The 27,748-nt window shown below is 39.1% G+C and overlaps 1 protein-coding gene across 2 annotated transcripts; it reads right to left on the bottom strand.

Moving 5' to 3' along the window:
• ACTR3B (actin related protein 3B) lies at nt 1–27,748 on the bottom strand. 2 transcript variants are annotated; one of them, XM_054631812.2, is made up of 12 exons: nt 27,591–27,748; nt 20,205–20,260; nt 18,243–18,367; nt 17,191–17,301; nt 16,718–16,813; nt 16,456–16,563; nt 15,005–15,148; nt 14,239–14,412; nt 11,710–11,802; nt 2,022–2,147; nt 1,552–1,635; nt 1–945 (listed from the first exon to the last, which is right to left on the bottom strand). In XM_054631812.2, exons 1-12 carry the CDS (start codon nt 27,632–27,634, stop codon nt 850–852), a joined length of 1,257 nt encoding a protein of 418 aa, XP_054487787.1. In that variant the 5' UTR covers nt 27,635–27,748; the 3' UTR covers nt 1–849. The 2 variants fall into 2 exon arrangements, with proteins under 2 accessions (XP_054487787.1, XP_077046495.1); XM_077190380.1 differs by having other exon boundaries at nt 1–941.

The following is a 27,748-nucleotide window of genomic DNA, read 5'->3' as shown; positions in this document are numbered from 1 at the left end:
TAAAGATGTTAACAGCTTTTATTTCACTGGTGCAAGGCCCATGTGTCACCCACCACTCACCAACAGCAAAACAAAACATCATCTCCTAAAAAACAGTTTCAGAAAATTCAAAACAAAGGAACAGTGGCTATAATAAACTTCATACAATACTGTAAATCACTTTGCATCATCCAAACATGAACAGATCCATTTCTATCATACATGGCTTATTTTTTTTCCCCAAAAAAATATACCAGCACTGATTCAATACATGCCTCACACCTGGAAATGCATAACACCATTCCAATGACATTGACAGCTGTTCATGCTTAGAACTAGTCATCAATTCACCCTACCAATATCATAAAATACAAAATGGTATGAAAACCTACATTTACAAAGTACTTTCCCAATCCTGCAATCTATTCCATTTGGGTAGGTACCTGTATCCATTCCAGCTCCCCTAAAGGCAATGTGGTATTTAGTGCTCCATTGCTAAAGGTTTGATTGCAAACTCAGGGCACAAGTGGGAAAGGTTTAGATCTTTCCACAAGCAGTAAAACACTGCCTTATTCTTCAAGATTCAGTTTCAGTAGTATTTGCACAACCTCCTAAATTGAGACTTACCTATTTTCAATTACCTCACATTTAGGAAGAAAGAAGGAAAGGCTCTGAGTAGTCAGCAGAGAAATGGCTCGTACTGAAATGACTTGGGGCTGTAAGCTGTGCTTTAGTGCACAATTGTGATCCAAATGCCTCAGAGTTAACCACATCTTGTTTCAGTATTTACAGTATCTGCTGCCTTCCTCTGCACTGCAAGAGTTTCTTCACCAGCACAGTATCAGAGATCTTATTTCCACTGGATGAGCATTATGACATGACTCCAAAAACGGGATTATGACGACAAATACTAGGGCCATACTCTTCATAGTCCTTCTTGGTGTGACATACTTGGAAAAACTCTGGCTATAAAAATATAAAACAAATCCCCCCAAAAGCATAAGAATGTAAGCAAAAAAAAAAAACAACAAATAAATAACATCTTGGCATTTCTTTAGATTGCAGCTTTACGACATTGTATTACATTTTGAAATATAAAAAAATGAGAAATATTAGGATACGAATACAACTAATCAAGAGAAGTTTTTCTGGTCATAAGACCAGAATACTTTGAAATACAGCAGTAAGAAATCCCACTTGGCAGACAGCAATTGCTCCCATTTTCCTGTATTTGCTTCTCTCTTGCAATTCTTCTCTCAATTTAAGACCATTGATTTGGATTCTATATTCCTGAAGTCCTAACTAATCTCTAGTGATGATTAAAGAATAAAGGCACTATATTGGGACTATCATATCAAAGCTACTTTAGAATTATGTCAACTCCTGACATCCTTACTTGAGCAAAGCTCCCATTTGCCCTGTACAAATTTTACTGAGATAAAACTTGGGTAAGGATTCCAGAATGTAACACTGGCTGTCACAACAAAAAAGTTTAGAACTTTGTACTCAGATCAAATACACCCAGAATTCAACATGCAATAAAAATTAAGAATAACTTTGATGGAGACTTACTGTTGAAGCCAGCATGGAACCTCCAAACCAAACTGCATAACGCTGCATGTGATGTGTTATCACTTGAACTTCCACTGGTTTGGGCTAAGGAAAACAGTTCATATTTAGTTGGTTTTCAAACTTAACATGGTCAGAACCAGACACCTTCAGCCCTGCATTCACATCATTTATTACTCAGATATGCTCCCCCTAGGAGACAAAGTCATAAAACTCTTCATGATAACTATGATGAAGGACACAAAGTTAAACCCCTCTTGCCTAATGCTGACACATCTCCTAGAGGGAAAACCCAAACTGCTCACAGTAATTTTATAAAGAAATGTCATCACTGCAAGGCTACCAGTGTGCTTTTAACAACACATGAACAAATCCTACTGACTTTACAGCATATTTTCACTAGTGAGGTGAAAACTTTCAAATTGATTTCTGTCATTAGTCATGTAATAAAAGCACTTGAAACACACACTCACTTTTATCCGACCACCACTGAGCTCCTCGCTGAGCCGCAGTCTCGCATCCACCACTCTCTTCAAATCCCTCTGCAGTCGTCGTCCAAAGTCCCTGAACATGGTGGAGCCTCCTGAGAGGACCACATTCTGTGCAGAAATTAAAAACACACTCTGTAAATCCATCTTTAAGCAAGTTTCCCAACAGCCAGCACTGCAGAGGTGACTGAATTTCAGCATCATTAGGAAGCTGACAAAGTAGGTAGAAGCCTTTCAGCACCCTCCAAATCACAGGAACTTCATGGCTCCCCTACTTTTCTCCTTTAAATACAATTATGTAGAATGGGTTATTACAAAGGAGGATTCCATTAAAAAATAAGCTTGTACTCTACATACACAAAGCAGCAGAAATAAGACACTACATAAAGAAGTTTCTCTAGGGATGTTCACAGCAAGCAGTTTTAACCCTGACACTAAATAAGGCTCAAGCCTCATCATATTACATAGGTACAAGAGCTACAAAATTATCTAGAACTCTATTTTCTTTTTTAATTTCCAGAGTTCTTCAAAAAGGCACCACATCTTCACAGAGAAAGGTATGATGCCTCTTCCCTTGCTTCTCTGGTATTACTCAGTTTTCAGAGCACAACCAAATGCCTCTCAGCCTGAACTTGTATTTGGATTCTAAACAGACATTTTAAAATTTCCCATCCCTAATTCTGACATTGTTGCAGCATCCCAGACTAACACAGGAGTAATTTCAAGGTGGGGGATTCAAAATAGGACCCCTAGAACATAACATTGGTGGCAGCAAAAATGCATTTTATGATCAGAAAAAAGAACTTGACAAAACTGCACATGTGCCTTTGCACAGTGCTAAAACCTTTGACACACGTCCACAAGGAACTTAGATCAGGAGTTCATTGTACACAGGTCCAAAGATTATGTCTCAGTACCATTTTTTGACACTGCAGAGCAAGACTATGCACATAATGAAAGAATCCCTGACCCACTGTTTTCAGCCTGCACATGGATCTAAAGAGTCAAAGATATGCATAATAAGTGTTCAGACTTGCAGGGTGCAGAAATGCTTGGATTTTAAGCAACAAATTATCAGGGAAATCTTGTTTGTACCTTGTAAAGTGAGAAGAAAGCTGTTTGTTTTTCATGAGAAAAAAAAATCCCTGCACATCATTAAACCATTACAGTACGAAAAACTCATTTCTTCACAGCTTCAGATTATCTACAGTATAAAAGAATGCATAACAAGGCAGGTGTGCTTTATAGAAAAAAGCACAAGTCTCAGTAACATTAATGAAACATTTCCAAAAGGAAAAGAGGAGGACAGAGAAGATGAAAGGAACCAGAAATCACAGCTGATCCTAAAGTTAAAGCAGGAGAGAAGATTCCCCCTCCTCTCCCCACACACAAGAACATCTCTTCCCCTGCATCAAAGTGGTCATGCACTCCATTTGGGAAAAGGAAATTGCTAATGGGCAAAAAAAGACAACAACCAACCTGAGTGATGAAATAGCAATTAAAAAGATGTCATCAGAAAATATTACCTGGAGATAATGAAGTTGGCAAAGAACATGAAAGCAATAATTCTATTCTAAGCAAATTAAACTTCAAGCATGCTCCACAAAGTGGACAATGCTATCACTAAAAATAGATTCCAGAATAAACCAAACAATAATTTTTCTAATACATCCAAGACCAATTCGTGTAACTACAGAGTTAGCAGCATCACTGAGAGGATCTTTCCACCTAGTTATCACTCCAGGGTTACAGGCTAAGAAGTTACATCTTCTTCAAATTTTGACTATTCAAGTACTTCTACACACTGAAATCAGTCCAACAATAACACTGCCCAAGGAGACCAAAGGCACCAAGGTACAAATGTTGAAAAGATGAGTCACCTCATTATCACCTATCTGGACCAGCCAGGCTAAGCAAAATTCTGGATATAAGTAACTAGGCAACACCAACTGCATTTAGAAGATGTTTAATTATACACTTACAGTTCCCCTGCTCCCTGCACTACTGTCAGTGCCAGACCAATCCATGCTAACTCTTTAGCAGAAGACTTGTCATGCAGCCTTCAGCAAGTTCTCAACTCAGCAAGTCAGCTCAGAAGCCAGGTACTCCCCACTTTCAATGAAAGCAGAATCCATATCCATTCCAAACCCCTCAAACACCACCTTACAAAGGATACAATAAAGGTAAGAAAAAATGGTCAGATTAAAATAAACAAAAACAAACCCCAAAAAACAACCAAGGGGGCACCACCAACCTCCCTCCACCCTGACCTCTTAAATATCTTCTCTAGACTAAATCTGAGTAATTCCAATAACTACTTAAAAACTATAAAAATAAAGCATGCTAAATACATCTGTGGAGGAAGCTCACTAGTGATGTTTGGGTTTTCAGCCTTTCAGAGAATCCTCTGGCCTCCCAGAGAAAGACATCAAAGAAGTTAGGCTTTAAGTATCTGTTTCCAGCTGATTCCTTTAAAGAAGACTTCTTCTGATCTTACTCTGCTCAAACACACTTCAGCTGGTTTAAGAGCTCCAACAGCCCACATGTTTCTCAGCTAACACCAATTATCATACCTGCTGATGGAAAGAACCTCCAGCTGGTTTCACTTTTATGTGAAACGTTCAGCTAACTGGCTGAACATTTAAGTTGTTTTGAAATAATGTGTTCCCTTAGCAGAGAGGGACAAAGCTCTTCCACACACCTGAAAAAGTTCACCACAGCAAGCAAATAAATGGAAATAGGCTGTTTCTGGAAGAAGAGCAGGGAGTGGATACCAATCACAGAATCATTAAGAATGGAAGAGACCTCAAAGATCATCAAGATCACTTCAGAGGGTTTGCAAGAAATTCCTCCCTTCTCATCTGTACCTTTTGCTTCTCTTATGAACTCTGTGGTACTGAGTTTCTCCTTGCACCATTTCTGATATTATGCCTGCACAATGTAACACTGCAGAGATACAAAATTACCCAACAAAGCAACCCAGCTCCTGCAACAGAAATCTCTGACTAAATCAAGCTCACTTAAAAATTCCAAAGAGTGAAATTAGCTCCTGAAGAACTCAGCACTACCAAACACAAGGTGCTGATCTGGTTTGTGCATCTTCACACTGCTCTGTGGTGTGAGCACACTCTCAGCTGGACACAGCAGACGTTGCAGCACCAAACTGAAAAGCATCTCCTGCTTTTCTGGCAAGTAAGAACAACACATCCCATTTTCCTTTCTTTCCAGCTGACAGCCTAAATTAAAGTTAACATGACGTGACCAGACCACCAGAGACGTGTAATGAGATCAATATATGACTGTTAATAAAAAATTATTATGGGTAAAACCAGGAAGGTTCACAAGCTGAAGCCAAGCACTTCATTAGCAAGTGAATCAATTAAGCTACATGTCTCTGTAATTTGGTAAAAACAGGGCACTATTTGCCAACACAGTATGGAAAGTATAAGGATAAATATTGTTCATACCAAACAATAAATATAGCACAAAAAAGTACATTTATTGTGAGAAACACTATTTTTAAAGTACATTTACTTCTAATAATAAAGAAATAATTTCTTTTTCCTTAAAATCATGAATTTAATGTTCATTTCACATTTCAAGTCACAGCAAGAAATTTCAGCATGACTCATGGTGGTTCCATTCTGCAGAAATCTGCCTCAGACACAAAAGGAACCAGAAAATCCTGCAGATGCACTGAGCTATTGTTAAACCAACTAGCAGGAGTAATCTTACAAATTTATTTACAGCTGTGATGGGAATAAGCAGGGCTTCTGCTCAGTACTCTTGTGCTACAATGACAGAGTTAATTTAATCTCTTGGGGCTTTCATTAAAATACTGCAGGAATGCTGCAGTATTCAGCAGGAATGCTCCTCCTTTCCCATGTCCTGCCATGGTGCCAGCAGATGCCATGGCCTGGCAGTCTCTCCACTCTTCCCTCACCCCAGAGCCTCTCCAGTCTGCTCTGGGTCAGTAACAGGGAATTTCTGTGCTGCTGGAGCACAGGCAGCAAAGCCAGTCCTACAGTGCCATCTACCCACCACGCTGTGCAGCTGGAGCTCCTCTCACACCAAGGGCTTCTATTTACCAGCAAATGAAGTCAGAAGTGATATCAGGGGGTTTTTACCACCCAGTTTGTCTCTGCACCCAGGACCTGTCCAGTGTTTGAGGACAGGCTCTTGTGGGTTTGGCAGTTTAACTTGCTGAATGAACACTGACACAACAAGGGCAGCCCAAGTCTTAAATGTAGCAAGGAGCTTGAATTCATAATTTCACTAAGTTTTCATTTTGAGAGAGACTAATCTGAGTCCACAACAGCTGCACACCCAGCTAAGAAGTCACCTTCTCTAAGGAAAAGAGCCCATTTGTCAAAATCTTCTCTCCATGCACCTGTGTTTCCATGGAAAACCTTGATAATCCATCTCCAATAAAACACCAAACTTACCAATATCCTACAGTCCCTCACCTCATGCACAATTTTAAACTCAAGAAGTTGGCTTAGAAGCTTGAGGTCAAGGATGTTGTCATTTCATTCAGTATGATCTGAATCATGAATGTTTAAGCATGCTTGGCTAGGACCTTTCAGAGGAATTTCTGACAGAATTTACCTGGCTTCAGATGTCATTCATCTTATATTCTTTCTTTCAGGTATTTGTGCTAAAAACACAGCAGAGAAAAGCAGAAAAAAAAAACAATTGCTGGGACAGTCAGTGGCCCTACACTTCTATCCTTTGTACTGGGAGAAGGCAAGGACCTCAGAACTTAATACTGTTCTCATTTAACTCTGGAAGTACCAGGGGAGAGACTCTGGATAAGGAACAAGAAAGATCAAGTAGAGTATGGAATAAAAGGGATAGTTTCTGAATCTGTTACTAACAAAAATATTATTTATTAGAATAGCAAGCAGCTTTTAAAACTTTTCAAAGCCCTTTGTCCACCTCTGAAGTTATTGTAACTACATTCAGGAGGAGACTCTTTTTGACACTAAACACCAAAAACTCATATCCTAACTGACCAATGTTAGGACAAGTTTCAGAGCACTTTCAGGTTGAAAAGAAACTTTTAAATACCAGCAAGTGATGAAAACATTCCACCCCAGCATCTGCTGTGGCTGTACCACAGGAGCAGATGCTCATCACTGATCCAAGCTGGGGGTGCAGTAGTTATACAGAATTTACTGGTGTGCTCACAAGAACCTGAAAGCTGGGGAAGGGTCTCATTTTTGTGCAGACCACAGCCCCCATCATGCTACTGCACTCTCCCTGTAATTTCTCTCCATTTCTGAGATATCAGTTATACCATGTAGTCATATAAGTACAAGAAAAGGTTGTAGAACAGTATTTTAAGAAAAAAGGAAGCTTAGAAATTCTCAAAAAAAAAAAACTATAGATGAACTATACACATTCTTCCCAGAGAACACTAAGGGTGATGGAATGTCTCACTGAGCCCCACAAACGCAGGATTTTCAGCTGCATGCAGGATGTGTTATTTTTCAGTGGAATTCAAAACACAGGAATTGTCAACGTAGCCAGGATGCCAAATTGTTTCATCCATATGGTTAAGATCCAAAAATTATCTCCTCTGTCAATTCTCATTTCATTTGATCACTCATTTTAAATTTCAGTTTGCTTTCTGAAGCTTTGGGTTTGCAAAAATAAAAAAAAATTAAAGAATAATCCCACCAAAACCCACCTCATTTCTTCAAATTTCAATGCAAGTCCCCTGGTTTCAAACCCATATCTATTTTTTTTCTGTTTTGCAGAAAGCAATTCATCCCAAGCAATCCAGATCTCTCAACTCTATGTTGGAGAATACAAATCAGTTTTTCCAAGCAATCACATTAAGATGATGTAATCATGGGAATTAGAGAGTGCATTGCTGGCAATCATTATACAATTAAAAAAGGCTTCATCATGTGTGAAAGGATGTTTGTGCTTGGTATTGAACAGCTGCAGGTTATGGGATCTTGTGGAGGCACAGAGAAGCTGACTTCAGTTGTGGGATGGATTTCTAAGGGTGCATCTCCCCCTCTCCAGGCCCCAGTGGGATGTGAGAAATGCTCATTAGGCCTCAGCCCTGACAAACTGCACTTGGACCAAGCCCTTCTGGAGCTTAACAGAAACACTGTCTGTTCCCACAACTAACAGGTGCAAAGTGAGAACCTGTCTTTTAACAAACAGCCTTGGAAACTTTTTTCTTGCCCAAATAACAACTCAAGTGAAATAATATTTCTGTTATTAAACTTCCAAAGAACCTTACCAACTCAAATTGTGGCCAGGATGGGAAAGAACTGTGATTAAAGCCCACTCTCTACTGGTCCTGTAAATAGCAGTTCAAAGTGGAATTCTTTTGAGCTCTCAATTCCCAGAAAATAAAGGGCTCATGAGTATGTCTCAAACACCAATAACTAAATGGCTGTGGAGCCAACCAAGGACTGTTGGTAACAGCAGACAAGAATTGCTGGTAATAACCAGGGACTACTGGTATTAACACACTGTGAGAAAGAAGAGGATTTGGCTGGAGAAGAGGGGCCAGGCACACATAGGGCTTTTGTCCATGAGGACAAACCACAACACAGTACAAGGAATGAGTGGGAGGAAAGTGGCATGCACTACAGGGTGGGAATACTGCCACCTAAAGTCCCCAAAGCCCCCCAACACATCTCCAGAAAGGCCTGAGAGAACAGACTGCACATGGTAACTAATTTACATGGAAAGCAAGAAACCTGTATTTGGGGCAGAGAAACCTCTCCATAAAAAGGTGTCCCCACCCCAAGCCCAGGGGTGCTCCCAGGACATGTCATTGGCCAGACTGATGCAGTTGGATCAACACTGAAATCAGGACTGGTGCTTCCTCTTTCTCTCTTTTTTTCTTTAATTCATTTCTCCCTCTTTAATTCCTGTCTTCCCTTTCACCCTACCCCTTTACCCAAAACCTACTGCTGTGTGCTTAGGTAGCAGGTCAGGGACTAACAGACCAATTTCCATGCCAAGTGTGTCATTTATCAATAAAACTTTCAGACTCTCTGACTTTTGTCATTTCTTTAGACCAATGAGCATTTACAAATCTTAGATGCTTTCTTCCCTTTAGGTTGGGTTGTCACAGATCTGGCTAAAGTCTTATCAAGGTTCTGCTGGTCCAAAGATCAACATGAGGTAAGATAACTGGCCTGGTGAGAGAGATGTTGATCAGATTAGGAAACAGGGATATTGCCAGTAAAACTCAGAAATACCATAGGACATCAAAAGATGGGCTATGGAACAATGATTCAAAGGCTACATCCCACATAAAACCTGCAATAAGGATACTCTTGGGTATTTTCTGCAGTAACACTGAGGAAGAATCCAAATACATTTGATGGAAACTCAGCTCCAAAGCACAGGCCCTTGGCTGGCCACCACTCAGCACCATGGGAAGTGAAACTGATAAACCTCAGAGAGGAAGTATGAGTGGAATATTTCTGCATCCATACACTGTTTTATCCATGAGAACAAGGGATGCTCATCCCTTTGAAGTGACCTTGCTTAAAGAAGATAGCAGTTATAACCATTAATAACTACTGACATCTCTCAGTACATTGCACAGGTAACTGTGAAACATTATTTTAATTCAGCAAGTATAATGAAAAACAGAAAAAAGGAAAAACAAAGCTTCAATCAGTGGCAAGCCAAGTGAAAGTTATTTGTCTACTGATTATGATGAGGCAGAAGTAACTTGACATCAAATTTTAAACACCATTTTCTAATCACTACCAAACCTACCCCTACCAAGCAAAGAAACTGCTCTGAGGAAGCTTTGGTCTTTCAGATAAAAAGCAGAGACCCCTAAGCACAACCACACATTAAGGGGTTCCTAAACTCTGCTGCTACCTAAGCTTGAAGTCTTTGAAGACATCTACTGCATAACTGACATATTAATCTGTCAGGCAGTTCATCTTCCCCTTTTATCCTGCCCCAGAGATCTGCTCTGCAGTGCTACATCTCATTCTAGATTACACAGAGTGTTTACCAGGCAAGGAGAAGAGACTGTAAAAATTTAATAGTTCAAAATTATCCTGAGACATGACTTAGTTGGAAACTTAATGTTAATTCTAGCAGGTGAGGAACACTACCACCTTTTACATGAGCAGACACATCTCTGCATGCTATAGCTTTATGCTATTATTTCCAAAATTGTGCTGCTCCTGCACAAGTTTAAAAAGAGAACCATGGGATGTGGGATGTGCTGCCAATAAAGACAAAGCTTGCCATGGACTATGCATGTCAGTACCTTACTTTTCACTCCATAAAGAATCAGGAACTGAAAGTACTCTCTGGACTACACCCTAGGGTTAAGCAGTTTTAAGTTGGCCTAATTGTTCTCTCCTTAAATATTTTCAGTTTTCTTGTACTTTATAAGTGATGCAGTACTGACTACACTGCAGACAATGGGCAGGTAAAATATAAGACTATGAAAAAAATACTGGAAACCACCACTTAATAAATCAGGGGAAGGAGGGTAGTGAGAGGAGTAACACCACAGGATAACCCTTGAAATGGGCAAAACTAGAAGTCCTTCATGCCCAAGAATTCACTTTACAAATGTCAGATACAAATAACATCCTTCTGCCACAGCTCCTCAGGGACAATACTTACCTGTGTATTGAGTCTTTACAGAAACTTTTCTTTCAAAACTAAAAAGCAGCAAGTATCTAGTGGCATTCAGAAGTGGCACTTTGTTTAATTTCTATCCAAAGTTCACATTTCTCATCATGGGGAAAGTGGTAGCCATACACATGCTTCTGACTACAGTGCTGGTATTTATTCCTAATAAGAATGTGGTTTTTGTTGATGGAGTGACAAAATTATTTTTTTGTTTTTTAAAAAGGAAATAAGTGTAGAAGTTTTTATTTTTAATTAGGTGAAAAGACATTTTATTGGATTTAGGATTTTATTTCAAACTTAAGGACACTTAATTGGAAAGGAGCTAAAAAGTTTTGTTTGTGTAATTTATTAGAAAAAGAAGAGAACAAAGAAACTAATTGTTTTTGTGAGGTGTTTTACCAGGGGCAAGGAACTCTTGCACCTGGCTTGGTTTTTCTTTATAAAGAGTTTTGTTATTTTGCCTTTTATTAAAACCTTTTTGTTTCCAACTCTACTGTCACTGACATATTTTATGAAAAATTCTTTTGCCAGGATTTCTTTTCCTGGGAAGCTGGGAAGCTTCAGCTTCTCCATGTTTTGCTCCTCTGGAATGTGATTTGGAGAATTGTTTACCCAGCATGTGAATTGTTTTTAATTAATGGCCAATGACAGCCAGCTGTGTCAGACTCTCTGAGTCTGTCACAAGATTTCATTATTCATTCCTTTCTAGCTTTCTGATGTCTCCTTTCTCTTTCTTTAGTATAGTTTTAATATATCATTTTCTTTTAATATAATATAATGTCATAAAATAATAAATCAGCCTTCTGAAACATGGAGTCAAGATTCTCATCTCTCACCTCGTCCTGGGGACCCTCAGACACCACCACACACTAGCACAAAACCCATCCTGGTAATTTTAATGCCTTCTAAAGTAGCTGAGCTATCTTGAGTGTGAAATCTATCTCCAAAAGCTTGTGAGACCTAGCTTGAAGAGACTCTTATTTCAATTCCTGAAATAAATGAGATGAGTCCTACAAGGGAAAGGCCATACCTTGTATAACGGCCGCCGGACGTCGATGGGACAGTTCTGTATCACTTCATCCACTACATCCGAAATGGACTCCATGAAATCAGGGTTGGCAAACTAAAGATGAAACAGAACAGGCATTAGATTTTTTCATCCAAAGAACAGAGAAATTAAAAATGCAGAAATAAGACTGTGGAGAGACCTTATAATAGGGGATGACTGGGAGTTTCAAGTCTTGCTCACAATTTATTCTACATTAAAATAAACATTTCTCTGCAAGGGAAATGAGAATTTCTTTTTTCTGCTAGGAAAATCAGATTCTCTTCCTTGGTCAGAAATTCACTGTTTACAATTGATGCACTATGCACTTTTATTGCCTGCAAGATGAGTTTGAGTTTTCCTGCAATATTAAACACACTGTTACCACTCACTGTGGTCCTGCCTTTCCTTTCAAGTGAGATTAGAAACACCAATGGGCAAATCAGAATGCTTCCCTGCAAAAAGATTTTAATGCTACTAAAATACTTCAGTTAAATTCCCACCAAAAAGTCAGATTTCTTTTCCCAAGCCCAGGAAGTATCTAATGTTCAAAAAACCATAAATAGTCTAAGATTTTGAGTGAAAGCCCCTATCAATGCAAACATGATAGACTGTAAATTTCTGCATTTATAAAACTAGAGAGTTAAGAGTTGCTAATGCTAGAAAATAATCTAGTGGAAATTTTCCACTTAAAACTTAACATAAGCTTTAAAGTAAAGAACTGGTAATAGCCCATAGTTTTTTCCTTTCAGAGGGTAAACTCTAAAAAATTTAATTAATTACCAATACATAATAATATATTACTGTAGATGTATTATAAGCTTTAGTGTAGAAGTATGTGGGATTTAAATTCAAAACAAGATGAAGTATCTACATGGATGAACAAATAACAACAGTCAAGCATAACAAGTATACACTGAATTGAGAAAAAATTAGCAAAGGAAGTTGGCTCAGAGCTCAGGAGCACTAAGAATGATGGGAGCAGTTCCAAAGAATTCAAACTAACTTCCACAGTAAGAATGAATCATGCAAGAAGCAAAAAAAAATGAAGCCACATAAACCAAAAGAGAAGATGCTGCACACTGAGTTTTCCTCTGAATGAACTACAGCCTGAAAACTCCTGAGCTCTCCATAAAAATATTGAAAAAACAACAGGGAAAAAGGAATAAATAGGAATGAGAGTTAGGGTATAACATCATTCCAGAACAGGGACAACAGAACTGAATGTAAAATTGCAGTCTGCCTGCCGATATGGTTGGAGAATGGCAAATAAAATCTCTAACTTAAAAAGTAGAGAAATAATCTGGATAGCCACAAACCCCAAGACCTAACTCCAGGAGTATTAAAGACTTCAGAACAAATCCTGTAAACTGAAAATAAGAAAAGATTACAAGACAGCTTTACCAAAGGCAGCTTTTACCTAGCTAAGCTGCTACCCTTTCAAGTGAGGAGTTAATGAAACACAACAAGAAATTCTCTTTGGATGCAGTACACATCATCTATTATATTTTTCTTGTCTATGAAGTCAGTTCAGGTTTGAGTGGTTTTTTCAATACAGCATCAAGAAACTACCAAGAAATAAAAAAAAAGGAAATTGGTCCTTTATCCCATTCCCAACAGTCTTTTTAGAGACTATGGAATGAGAAAATCTTGAAATGATGTCTAACATGGGATTCAGTACTTCTCTGTTAAATCACATTGGTAAACAGCAGGGAAGAAAAACTATTTAGAGATTTAATATTGGCAGAAGATCAGATGGCTACAAACTGACCAAAGAAGATTACAGCTGGAATACAGACAAAAGGTAGCAGAAAGAAGCTTTTTAATATTCTTCCAAGGAGGAGGGTAGAAAAAGGGAAGCTTCGCCAGTATTGATGTGGATTTTAATAAAACCTTTTAACAGTATTACAGACTATGGGTGCCTGACTAAGTTCAACTAAGTGTGCAGGAATGGAGAGGACCTGTATTAAAACCTGACTCCTTCCTCTCAACAACATCCTGGAACTCACTCAAACTGAACTATCAAAAACCAGAGAGATGAGGTACAGTAATCTTTCCCAGAATTGTACATACTACTTATGACCACACCAAGAGAGATTTCAATAGACTTCCTTCAAGGATAAATTTATCATCCATGCCTTACAAACTGACTCAGTATCAAAAGTCTGTATCCAATATTTAGAATATCATCAATGCCATGCTTAGTAGTGCCCAAAGGGACTGGCAGCATACAAAGTATAAAGGCAGACTTGTTTAAAATGATGCTGAAAGGGGAAAATGCTATACAAAAACTGTGAAATGAAACAATTACTTCCCAAGCTGAGACTGAAACAGGAACAGAAGATGTTTTAAACGTTAGATTGGACACCACACAAACACTTTTCTGCTGTGCTGACATTACCTGTGAGTGCACCTGGCTGTGTTCAGGAGACTCGCTGGCCCCTCGCTGCCACGGGATGGCGCCCAGGCACCGGGAATGGCACAAGTGAGCACAGACCCGTTCCCTGCTCTTACCTCGGGGTGGAAGAAGATTTCTGGCCCGAGGAACCTCTCGTAACCAACATCTATAACAAACTTGGTTTTGTTGATGGCGTTGATGCCCGTGTATTGTTTGATCCACCTGCGAGAGTCCCCGTCGTACTTGGCAAATTCCTTCACTATGTCGGGGCAAATGTAACAGTATTTCTCCTGGTAAGAAACACCAGGTGTTAAAAATAGCTGACATCATTAGTACATCAGTGAATTAAAGTGCAACACAACCAGAAAAGAAAAATGTGAGCATTTTTACAGATGGAGCTGTCCAAGGGACTTTCTCACCCAAATCACTACTGAAGCTTCAGCCCCTCAAGGCACGAGGCCCATTTGCTTCCAAAGGGCTGCACACGCTGACTCAGCTACATTTGCCTCTCCCAAAATGAAAACATCACCAACAATAAAGAATTTCAAGGGCAAGCTTTCACTGCAAGAGCAGGCCTACACAATCACCCTACTTCTTTTTTTTTTTTTTAAGTTCTATTACAAAGCAAATTTTAAACAACTCCAAAGTTGAAATGCTGATTTAAGCTGCAGAACATACTCACTCCAAACAGCCTAGCATGAATATTTTCTTTCTCTTTCTCCTTCCCCCACACTTGATTGGATAAACCACCAGAAGCTGGTGTAATTGTAATACACTGCCTACAACTGCATTTTTAAGAGAGCCACTGGCAACTTGCTAGAGCCAAAAAATTAGCTCACAGAGATTTACTATGTATTTATTAAGAGATAAAGGAGGATGTACCTTTATGGCTTTTGCTGTCTCCAGAGATTGTTCAGGAGGAATTCCAACCTCCCTTTCCCTTAGAAGCTGTTGAATAAAGTAAGTAATATCTCTACCTGCAATAGGAATATGTTTGATGCAACTTCCAATTACATAGCCTTCTGCCTATGTAGGAGGAGAGGAAAAGACATATTTAAGGGGAAAACTTACTGTGTATCAATAATTAACATTCATTTTTATAATACTCTGATTTTCTATTAAAAGTAAAATCTTGAAACTTCAAAATCACTCTAAAAATGTGCACCCCACCGCAAAGTGAATGTAATTTTTAAAGACCTTGATTACCACATATAAACAGATATTGACTATCTAATAGATACACAAGTGATAAACACATCAGTCACATCTGTGTATATTAATCAGATCTGATGGTTCCTTTATGATATCATCAGAAAAGCAAACATAATATAGATAAACCACCTGTGTTCTGTTTGAGAGCGAAAAATTAATAGAAAAAAGTATAAAATTAAATTTCTCAGATAAGAAAAATCACATAGGAACAGAGAAAACACAGACAGAAGTAGGATCTTACAATAAGCACAACAAAAATAAGAAATCTACTTGCTGAATCTTTTTTAGGATGCATTTACTGCAAACACTGGTATTGCTGAGCCACATTATTTCTTCCCTTGCTTTTTTTTACACTTTTCAGAGTTTCACGTAGTAAATGCTGTTTGTTCTCAGCACTGCCCATATGACAAAACACTGAGAAGATCAAGTTAACACCAAAATGCCAAGATGAAGTTAAAGGGAATCAAATTTTCATTTCTAATATGTCTGATCATTCAAGGACACAGAATGGTTCAAAAAATACACAAAATTACATCAATGGATGCCAGTATGTACAGATAACTGTATTTTTAACATCCTCACATAAACTGATGAGATTGATGATGTGTAAGAACAGGTACTTATAAAAATTTGTAGTTGTTTCCATATAAGCAGAGTGGAAACAATAAAATACAATACATCATATAAAAAGCACACATTACCAGGTATATTAAACAGTTGAAATGCAGGGTGCCTCTTTAATTCAGAGGCACAACCCAAAAAGGTTAGGCACAACCCAAAAAAGTTAGGATATTTCTTGTAAAGACACTCTTGGCATGCAGGAGACAAACCCATGATAATCATTGATATTTAAGAGAACTGAGGCATCACAGTAACAGAAGGTAAGGTTTTACAGAGAAACAGCCTTTTAAAAGCTGGATTGATGGTTTCTTACTGTGACTTTCCTGTAGTCTGCAAGCTGAATTAATACATAATCAAATACATACTTTTGCAAGGAAAGCAGTCTCAGCCAACACTAAAAATTTAAAAATAAGGTTTCATTTGGTGCTTCCTATTTAAATGTATAGTGAACAAACCCTGTCCAAAGCAGTGCTGGTTTCAAAGTGCATCCTGCTCCTTACCACAGGGATGACGTGGGTCACTCCGTCACCGCTGTCGATGACAATCCCAGTCAGAGTCCTCTCCCCAACCTGCCGTGACGTCCAGGAGGCAGCCAAGGCCAACACTGCCTACAGCACAGAGAGTTTAGATTTAGAAGCAGGCAGAGTGTTCTAATTTGCACTACCAAAAAGTACAGTTTCAAACATTTTACACACGTGCCTACGAAAGACCAAAACACTGCAGTTGTTTTCTACTTTACAAGAACAAATTCACTTTGTTCACCTGTACAGCAATGTAAAGTCCTGGGATGTTAAATGATTCAAACATGATTTCTGCAAGATATTCTCTGTTTTCTGGTGTGTTCAGTGGAGGCTCTGTCTGCAAAAACAAAGAGTTTTGAAAAAGCACCTCGATAGGATCCTGCCTTGATTAGTTCGGTATCAAGCCAATCAAACTTCTGGTAATCAAACTTTTAGAATCCTCAGTGCTCTCAAAAATTTTCAAACAGAATTTAAACAGTGTGTGAAGCTTTTCAAAAGCAGCAGCTGACCTGCAGTAGCCTGCATCACAAAATTAACAGAATATAGTTATAATGCAGCTTTAAAGATTAGTTTTCTCCTCCCAACCCAAACCCTGTCATTGCTAGACAAATAAGACATACAAAGAAAAATCCTCAAGCAGAGCTCCTTGTGCTTGGAATGGTATTTGGTTTTCCTCTTACAAAACTACTTCCTTCCCAGGCCTCATTAACTCACCATTAAAAAATAGTGATCCTCAGGCTCAGCTCGAAGGTACTTAAAGATGACTTGTTCCATGAACCTCTCCATGAGGTCCCAGTCCTCAACAATCCCATGTCGGATAGGCCACTGCAAGAGCAGAACTTGTCAGCACTGGCTCATGCAAGGACAAAGAAACCCAGCAGCAGGAACAGTCTGACACCTCATCTCACAGGAATCTCACCAAGCTCATCCTGACTTGAATTCAGAGGCACAATTCAAATTTACCTCCTGCTCCCAGCTACTTCCAAGCCCAATTCTACCTTGCAGGACTAGCAACCAGAATCCAGACTCTATCCCTGTTAGTCTGTTGCAGAACTGTGGTTTTTAACCTCTTTTTGTATAAATTTTATCACTTAAAAAGTTGAGAAGCATACTTGGCTTCAATATGCCTTTCCATATTATAAAAAGAAATAAAGGCCATATAGGCTATATATTTTTCATCTAAAATTTCTGGCAGGGATGATGTTTACATTTTGTTCAACATTAAGAACATAGCTGACATTTAAGTAACACAGAAGGATGTATAAAATATGATTTTTTTCCACACAGTTCATAAGCCAATAACGTTTTGTAAGTACAAGAAGTCCTTTACTAGGGTATGGAAAATATGATTCACAGAAAAGCTGCATTGAAGACAGCCCTTCACAAAACAATTGTGACTTTCCCTGAAGCAAAAGTATCCAACACGTTTCCCAGTTTGTGTGCCATGTTAAAAGGGTACACTTTTAGCAAGAATTTAAATATTCAGTGTATATGACTATTTTCATAACTCAGAATTTTGAAAACTGAACAGCTGCAGTGTATCAATGAATATTTACACAAACACCAACCACACAAGACAGCACTAGTAAAACAGATATCTAAAAAAGGGTAAAGCCATGAACCAAATCATGCAGTTCTTAAAAAGCAATAAAAATACTTTACAAAAAATGCAAACGTGTTTTGAATGACTATCCAGAAGTCCTAGAACATTTTATCATAAAAATTTGAGACTTGGGAAAGGCTGTCAAAGTCTCCTGAATGCTCACCTTTGTAGCATAGGTAGGTTTATCTATGGCTTCATCTCCTATGAAAAAGTCCAGATCATCAACACCTTTCATCACCCTCCTTTGAGCCTGGTCCCCCACTTTGGCTGACTCTCGGATTGCAATACCTTAAAATAAACCCAAAAACCAAATCAAAACAAAATTAAAACAGTTACATACCAAGTGATGAATGTTTATTTACTTAAGGATTCTTTTCCAGAAATAAAAAGTGGGTTATAAAAAGTAGAAATCATGTAAGTGATCTACTGACAAGCCAATAGAGCCAAGTTCATTCTCACTGCATCCTGCAGGATTCTGGTCACCCATCCCTCATTATTGTACCTAATAAATCACAGAAAATACTGAAAATGCATTTTGTTGCAGACTACAGCAGTCACTAAACCCATACAAGTGCATCATTCCAGTAAGCAACATGATTTTCTGAGTTCCAACTCTAGAATAAAGACCAAGAACACAGGAGAAGAAGAAAATAAACTGTGTATTCAAAAATAAGTATTGGAGTCATTATCCTGGTTGGTGAGAAAGAGGAAAGAGGGAGGGGAGAAATCAATTTGCAGGGCTATAGAGAAATCTCTGGAGACACTTATGCTTCCCATTAGCAGCCTTCAACTATCACTAAAATTATTAGATGATGGCTGCTGTAGGCAAGAAGATGAGACAGCAAAAATCAAATCTGGGGCAAGCTAAAAATAAAAATGGAATGAAGTACTGCTAATGTAACCTTGTTTATATAGTTTTCTTTTAATGGGTCATAATTAGGGTCTAAATAACATATAGCAGAGTAGGCAGGCATCATCCACAAACACACCAAATACTACTAGCACCAAAAAATGACTCACAGGCAAACAATTCTTTTGCAAAAATATCTACCCCCAACAGGTTTATAGTTGTATAAAACAGCAGTTACACCAAAATCACAGGAAATCCCTCCTATCCCATTTCTTTAAAATAAGACATTCAAATCTTTACCAGTGGTTTAGGTTTCAAATTTTACAATACTTAAAACAGTGAGACTGTAAGCAGTACTGCAGCTATACCTGGTGAAGAACTGTGTCCCCTTCACTCCTTTGGCTACCAATTACCTTTATAACTTCCTTATCTTTATACTTTCTCCCATGAGTAGCTACAAGGTAGTCTAGATGCATTAATAAGTAGTTAATTGGCAAAGTTTACAAAAAGTAAAAAGCAGTGTTTAACATAAATGGAGGTAACAGATGTCATTATAGATGTAAATACATAGTACTACTATTTATACATCTGTGTATATATATATATATATACAGCATTTCAGAAAAACTATGAAGATGTCAATTAAAATCAAGAACACCAGAAAAGTATTAAACAAAGTTGTTTAAACATTTTAAACAACTTTAACACACACAAAAAAATTAAAGAGTAAATCTGTTCAACAAAAGCGTGTTAAACGTGCAAGAACATTTTAATTGGTAAACACACACCCAAAAGGAACATTTTCTAATAGGAACAACTTTTTTGAATATTAAACTGTCTACAGTCCCAGACAATGTAAATAAGGCAGACACCACCTGCACTTTAGTACTTAATTTGATTGGGAGCCTTCCCCCAGATTATCCAGGCTGTAACCATGGTGTCAGGTAGACAGGAGGTAAATTGCATTCTGTCTACTCAAGAGTCCTGGCCAAAAAATAATGGAGATAAAAAGGAAATTGGACTGGAGTTCTCTTCATCTTTGTCATAGCAACCAAGAGCTGGTTTAATGAGCAACAGTCCTAGCTAACTGCAGACAAGGAGCTCTGTTTAGCTACACTCCAGCCAAGGATGCTAACAGGGTGAATATCACTTCCCAGATGGACACAGGACTATGAGGGCTGAGTTGGGAGTTGGAGGCATGTCATTTAATCCTCAAAGTGCTCAGTGACAGCAGTGTATGTTACAATTTGGAGGGACAAAAAAAAATCAACTCACATGATGGGATAATGAACTGAGGTTCTGTATTTCCTGCATAGCCAAGCTTCGTATACCTAGGGGGGAAAAAAAATATCACCAGGTCATTAGATGCACTCAGATGCAAAAACATGAAGAAAAAAATACTTTCAATTCACTCCACTTCTTAAAGCAAAGGTGAAACATGCATCACATGCCATGTCGATATTTTCTGGGTTATGCTTTCAAGCATCATCCTACTGAAAAGAAAACTCAAAGTGGGAAATATTTTAAGTGTTAATTTATTTTTCACACAACTTCAGCTCATGGATTTTGCTAGTGTTATTCATAACTATCAAGTCTGAAAACTCAACTCTTACTTTTTCCATCTTGTTGACCAGCTATGACAAAGGACAGGCAGGTCACATTGCACCCTTTGGGAAAAATTAGGGCCACACAGATTTTACCCTTCAGTTACCATGACCAAAGAGAGCCTTAGACTTGACATATTTGTTTAATATTCTCAAATACAGGAAAATGAGAAATAATACAGTATCACAAGTGTAAACCACAGGAGAGAACTCTTGTTACAATCCTGATACAATTCCCTTTCAGGCCTTGAACAAACCACTCACTTTGTCACAGGTATATTATCTGTGTGTGATAAAAGACAAATACTACACCAAAGCAAGCCTGCACTGATGAAATGCTTTAGAAATGGGCAGCAGATGGTACAAAGCATTGATCATTTCTTTCAATGTACATATAAGATCTATTTTAAACAATTAAAGGCTTGAGAGGAAAGAAGGGGGAACAAAAAAAGTAAAGAGATTTTTACATAAAACCTAAAATTTTCTACAGGTGTTAGCAACTGCAAGCTACTCCAGGTCTTTAGCAACTAGAAATAATTAACATCCCAGACTATAAAAAACAGCTCTATTTCCTAAGGAAAAAAAAAAAAAAGAAAAAACCTACAATGACCAATGACAACAAAACCCACATCAGAAACTGTTAAAAGAAAAACCAACCCAACTAAATTGATTGAATGCTTGCAGAGACTGATGTCATTCTTGAGTATTGCCATTAGTTTGAAACAAAGTACAGCAGCAGCAGGATTTGAGGGAATCAGCATTGTTCACATCATTTTTACACAAAAACCATAAAGCCATGATATTCTTAAATGAGACCAATCCCAGTTTAGGTCCTAAAGTGAATTTAAAGTCTTTGTCTGCATCCTACTTTCAGTATTTGCAAATAATATTATGCCACAGCCAAAGAAGAGGTTTGCATCTTCATTAGCAGCTTGAAAAGTAGGTTCCTCTTTACAGAGTATTTGGTATAAAAATAGTCATTAAGGATCACAGTTTTCTTAGATAAAGGAATTAATCTAAATTGAATTATCAATGACCTTGGACTTAAATATTTATATTTCAACTTCTCTTCAAAGCTATAGCTTCAATAGACTTCAAACAATAGTTAAAAAGCCATTCCCCCAAGGCTAAAAAGACAAGGACTGTGTTTTGCAGGCAAGGGTTTGTTGGGTTTTTAATCATCATTATAGACATATGCTTTCAGTCTAATCCAAATTGTTTATGCACACTTCCTGTGGCTCTCAGAAAAACATAATCAGGATGTTAAATCACACTGACTGTAAAGGAGGACATTACTAGTAGGAGTTCTTTTTATGATTATTATTGCATAGATTCCTCAGATTTTAGAATGAGGCCTACCTAGGGAATATTGTTAAAACATAACAAGCAACAACAGGAATTCCACTGGGATTTAAGAGCAGTACAGGCCATTTCCTCTTATTTCTCTCTCTGAAATGAATCATGACTAAATGAACATAATGAAAACCAAGGAAAGCATTTTTATTTGTTTAAAAGACCTAGTTTCAAGACTTAGAAATGACAATTAGGCAGAATCATCATGAAAAAAAGCCTTTCAAGCCTCAGGGACAAAAACCAAAGGCAATACACATACATATATATACTTTTCATACAATTTTTATATATCTGTGTATATGAATAAACTAAAAGGTTCCTGCAGTCTAACCAGAACTCATTTCTTAAAGTAAAGTCTGGCCAAGAGGTGAGTTCAGTTTGCCATCTTTTCCCCCTCAACACACATGCTCAACTCACACCCACTCACAGTATTAAAAAAAGAAAACACTCTCTAAAAGTCAATTTGGGCTACCAGTCTGCAAGAGCTTCACCTTCCCTCTCCAGAATGGATCAGATCCCCCTGCCAGGGTCATTTGTAAAGTTACCAAACCCCTACAGCTCAGTATTTTACAGATTCATTTTTAACCTGGGTTAATTCTCCTACTAAAATACTACCAAATAAGTTTATCTCTCAGTATCATGAAAAAAATTCTCTTCAAAGAATTAATCTCACAGAAGGTAACATATGGAAAGATTTCTATAGCATGTCATTAATCCATGAAAGACTAATATTAAAACAAAGAGAATAACTAAATTCTCAGTTCAATGGTGAAGCAAATAAGCAGAAAAACAAAATGTGTTAAAAAAGAAAATCCACTTAGGATCATACAAGAGACAGACTGGAACAAGCAGCCACATTTCAGGCGTTCTTGACAAAACCAAATGGAAGGGAAACTCAAAATTTCTCCCAAGACCACTCAGGAAGAGAAGGAAAATAGATTATGCATTTGTGCAGCTCTTTGCTCTCCAGGAGCCTCAGGACATGGCAGACTTGGTCCCAGATCTCTGTTGTGCCCAGCAGGACCCAAACTCCTTCCACCTCTCAAGGGTACATTAAAATGTTTGGATGTCCCATTTCCAGCACCTCCTACAGAAAATACTCCCTTCCCTACATGATATTTAAATATTTACTGAACAGAAAAGCTCTGGACTTGAACAGTTACAGAGGGTACCTGGTCTCCAGTCCCTTCTCCAATGAATATTTAAGCATCTAAAACACAGTTTTCTTTCTCCTGGGTTACAGCCTAGCAGACTAATGGTAATGCAACATCTTGTGATCTGTAAAATTACAGAGACAGCTGTAGTGGAATGTGTAGATAATCAGTATTCCAACTTAATTTCATTAAAAGCAGCAATTTGTTGCCAGTGAGAGAGGAACCTACTGGAAACAGGCCAAAATATAGGATACTGCACTAAAAATTAGCAGAAAGCTGATCCAATAGACTAAGGCTATTTCATGCAAGGAGATTTGGAGGACTAGACATTTTGTTTTAAATCTCTGGAAATTACATGTTGTTGAAACAAGCAATTTCTAAAAATAGTGTGGTCTCTTCCATACTGTTTTGACCAGGTGAAGAGCTTGTACACAAACCAGTTTCACAAACCTTTGCATGAGGATTGGTCATCCTAACCCTACTCTCTTCTGAGGTCCCACCAAGATGGAAAGATGGAAGAACTTAAATCAAAAATTGACTCCAAAGATGTACAAATGGACTGCACTTGGAAGCAGATGCTGCACCCTCAGCCACTTTAGAGAGAAGAGATTTGTTTAGGAAAATTCTTCCCAAAGCATGAGAACAAATCACAAACTCAAGCAGTTGCTTTATCCATCTGAAAACACAAGACATCCAATTTTTCCCTGTACAAGTATGCAAAAGAGCAAAGCCCAAATGTGACCATTTTAGCATTTGATCACTCTCTATTGCTTTTTTGGTCCACATCTTTAAAACGACGTGTTACATTCGCACAAAAAACTTCTGAAAAGATAAATATGAAGTGACTAAAAATAGCAGAATGCTTTGAGAAAGTCCTGTAAACAAACAAATAGCCTCTGTAAATAGAACACTTTCCCTGACAGCTAAGAGGCTGAATAACCAGGCTGCTGCTGCCAGAACACCTGTGATGCCAGGCTGCCATAGCAGACTCTATTATCATTATTACAAGCATGGCTGGGGAACTTGCAACACGAGTTCTCCATGAAGATTTGGAAAAGCACTTTTGAAATCAAGGGATGGGAATAAAGAAGACATGAAGGAGAAAATATCAAATAGGAAAAAAAAAAAAATCTATTTTGTCTGCACAATTTACCCAAGAGCTTTTCAAAAGCAGCCACTATAAGAATAAAGAGTACAGTAGAGCCATTGGGTTTCTTGAGAAAGTCAAGCACTTTGCAGGACTGAAGCCTGTGATTATAAACAACAGTTAATTAACTCAAGTTCCTTAGACCCAGAACAGCAATTACAAGAATGCCTGTTCAGAAATATAGTAAAAGAGAGGAAACATAGCATGTTCTGAGGCTCCAGCTATCTTTAATAGCGACATCATCAAAAAACACCTTGAGCTTCAAGTTTTAAGATCCAGTCCAGCTTACTTCTCCCAGAAATCAAGTATTTAAACTCATGTGTAAGACTTTGCCCAAGTACTTTCTCTTTACTAAAAAGGAATGGCTTCAATAAAGTACACCCAAACCAGAAGCACTCCTCAATCTACAAAAACACTGAATAGGGGTATTTTAAGATACCTTTGTTTTGCTCACCCACCTACTACTGTTCTGATGTCCCACAGCTAAATGCCAATTAATAAAACTGGTTATGAAGTCTAATGCTATTTAAAACAGCAACACAAAAAGGCCTGGTAGTCCTAAGAAACTAAAAATAGCATGCCCTTCTCCACAAAAAGAGTGACAGCAATGTGTAAACTGATCACGAGGAGAACCTCACGCAGAGAAAATCAAGATGTAGTGCATCAAAACTGCACTCTGTCATTTGCAAATACTGATGGAAAAGAGTATAGCAAATTATTAACTATTTCTGCAAGATTTGTGAATAAAGAGTGAGCGGTTTATGGCAAAGGAAATTCAAGTCATCTACATCCAATAGACTAAAGGAACATTATCCTGTCCTGCTATAAGAATATGTTTCTCACTGAAGGTTTGTAAGTATTTTTTATACACCTGTTCTTACTTTTTTTGAGGAATTCTGGCATTTACAGGACTGAGGCATGTGGCTGGAAATTACAGTAAATTAAGCCAGTCTCCTTATGCACAAAACAACAATAAAACCATTCTTTTAACAATTTTCTTTAAATCCCTTACATGAAAAAAAAAAAGATAGATTAGTGGCTGGACAGAATACCTCATTCAGTACCAGAGATTTAAGGAGAAAAGTATTTTATATATGCAATGTCCCACAGTGCATATACCTTTCCCTTTCTGCTATGCTCTTCCCAATTTTTCATCTGAAAGCCCTTTCATGAATAATTTGAATGAATTGTTTGAAGCTTGTAACCCAAAGCAGACTCATTCTAACAATAAGAAGGTTTTCAGCCCACACAGAGGAAAATTTCAGAGACTGTGTATCAATGAGTCAAGCTACTTCTTCTGGCTGCTTTTGTTCAGACTCGTTTCATCCTGAATTCTGCAAGACAACTTATTTCACATTCAGTAGTCCCTTTGCTGAAGTCTTCCATTTTTGAGTGCCCTCCAACATAGTCAAGCACAAGTCCCACCAGCAGAGATATGTTGTCTCCTGTGGATCAAGATCACTTGGAGGCATTGAAAAACAAACGTGCATCACTTGGGGACTATCCAAACTTTTCCTGAAACAAAACAATATACATGTCCCTCCCCCACAAAACCCATCAGCTTTACCCATGCAAGCACTAAATAGATTTTAGAAATTCTACTTCAATTATTATTTCTTTGAAAGGGCACAATAAGCAATGTCCTATCCTTATTTATTTTGTGCAACTGTTGGCCAGCAATATCTACTGCTAGTGTAACACTGGAATTACTCCACAAACTGAAAGCCAAGGGGGTCTCCTGCAAAAGGCAGTTTTGGCATTTAATGCATTTTCTCAGTTTTACAGTTTCTACTGTACCCTTTTTAAAGGATCCACCCAGACCTCCCATTTCTCTCTAAACTATCAAGTAGTAATCCTGTAATATCAACAGATCTGTGGAGAACAGATATTTACAATATCTTCAGCAAATAGATAGAAAAAACCTGGAAAACTACCAAGAAGTATCTAAAGAGCAAGCAGAATTAGACACAAGGTAGAACCTGGTCTCTATTCTACTTCCAAAGTCTCCAGCTGTGAACTCCAGTATTCCTCACTGAGGGAGCAGACCTGGTTTCTGGCAAGCTAAAGTACAAGCAGAAACAGGCAAAGATTTCTAAAACTTTCATGACAGTTTAATACATATTTCAAAATGTGACACACTTTTTCAGGAGAAGGCAATGTGGCACCACAGCACTGGAAAGTGCTTCCTGTGGTTACCTAGGGATTGGGGTTTCTTGATTTGGTTGGATTAGTCTGGGGTTTGGTTTTGTAGAGATTGTTCCGTTCAGGAAATTTTAAAGATAACTTTCCAAGTATTAAAGAAATTAAAATAGTGTTGCAAATTCCCTGCAGAGGAAAGGCTGAATTAATGCAATCAGTGAGACTGACAAGTAAAGCTACTGCACGAATAGTTACTCATGGACCGGTGCTTCACTTCCTCTCCTAGGAGCTGTCTGTAATTGTTGGGCCAAAGGAAAGGTATTCATTAGCAAAAACGCACCATATATTCAGTATTACAGCTGAATTACAGCTCCCTCTGACACCTCCCCCGCTAAGGCACAGCAGGACTGGATGCTGAATATCCATTCAGGTCTTCTCTAGCACAGAGAGGTAGGACAGAGCCGCTCCTGAAACGCCTCCCAAGCACAGCCTATGCAATTCAGAGTCACTCCTGCCCTCAAAGACTTGAGTTACAAAACTTGTGGTGTGGTTAAGTACGGAATAAATCTCACACTGATCAGAGAAAGGTGAAGGGATGACCCAATGACCGAGCGCATCACTGGAGCAAGGCAGCGCGCTCCCACCTCAGCCGAAAATGCTAAAATTGGGAACGGCTGGTTTCAAACGGGGAAAGGAGGCAGGAGCCCGCTCTGAGAGCGGCCCGGGGCAGGGAGCTGGGCGAGCTGGGCTCCGTGTCCAGGCACGGCACGGCACCGACAGGATTGCCCCCGGCTCGGGCACCTCCGTGAGCCTCCCCAGGCATCGCCTCTGGACCGCTCAGTGCGGGCTCCTGGCTCCTCTCCCCTTCTGAAACCAGCCGTCCCCAATTTTAGCACTTGCATCATGCAATACTTCACAGCCAGAGGACACAAACGAACACGGGTCCCGAGAGAGAGGCGAAGAGGGCACACAGAAACACGCACGGCGGGGACACGGCAGGGCTGCCCCGCTCCGCGCTCCGGCGGGATGGAAGGGCAGGAGGGGCAGAGGGAGGACGAGAGCGATGAGCACCAGCCCGCTGAAGGCCGGAGGGGAGAGAAACCCTCAGCAAGCCCAGAGGCCACCGGGACACACGGCAGCAGCGCGGCCCCGTGCGAGGAGCGCTCGCCGGCAGCGGGAGGCAGCGGAGGGGCGCGGCGCGGAGACACCCCCCCCCCGTCCCCAGCACGGGCACCGGCAGCCGGTCTCCCCTGCCCGCACTCACCCGGTGCCGCCGTCGATCACGCAGGGCGGCAGGCAGCTCGCCATGCTGCGGGGCCGACACTGCGGGCCCTACGCCACCATCCGGGCGGCCGCCGGCTCCCCCGGCGCGGGCTCCATGCGGGCGGGCCCGCAGCGGCCGCCGCCAGCGCCGCCCCCCGC

Source organism: Agelaius phoeniceus, chromosome 1 (genome assembly GCF_051311805.1).
Source record: "Agelaius phoeniceus isolate bAgePho1 chromosome 1, bAgePho1.hap1, whole genome shotgun sequence".
NCBI classification, from domain to species: domain Eukaryota; kingdom Metazoa; phylum Chordata; class Aves; order Passeriformes; family Icteridae; genus Agelaius; species Agelaius phoeniceus.
The sequence above is the reverse complement of the archived record's forward strand: the minus strand, read 5'-3'. Positions and strand labels throughout refer to the sequence as shown.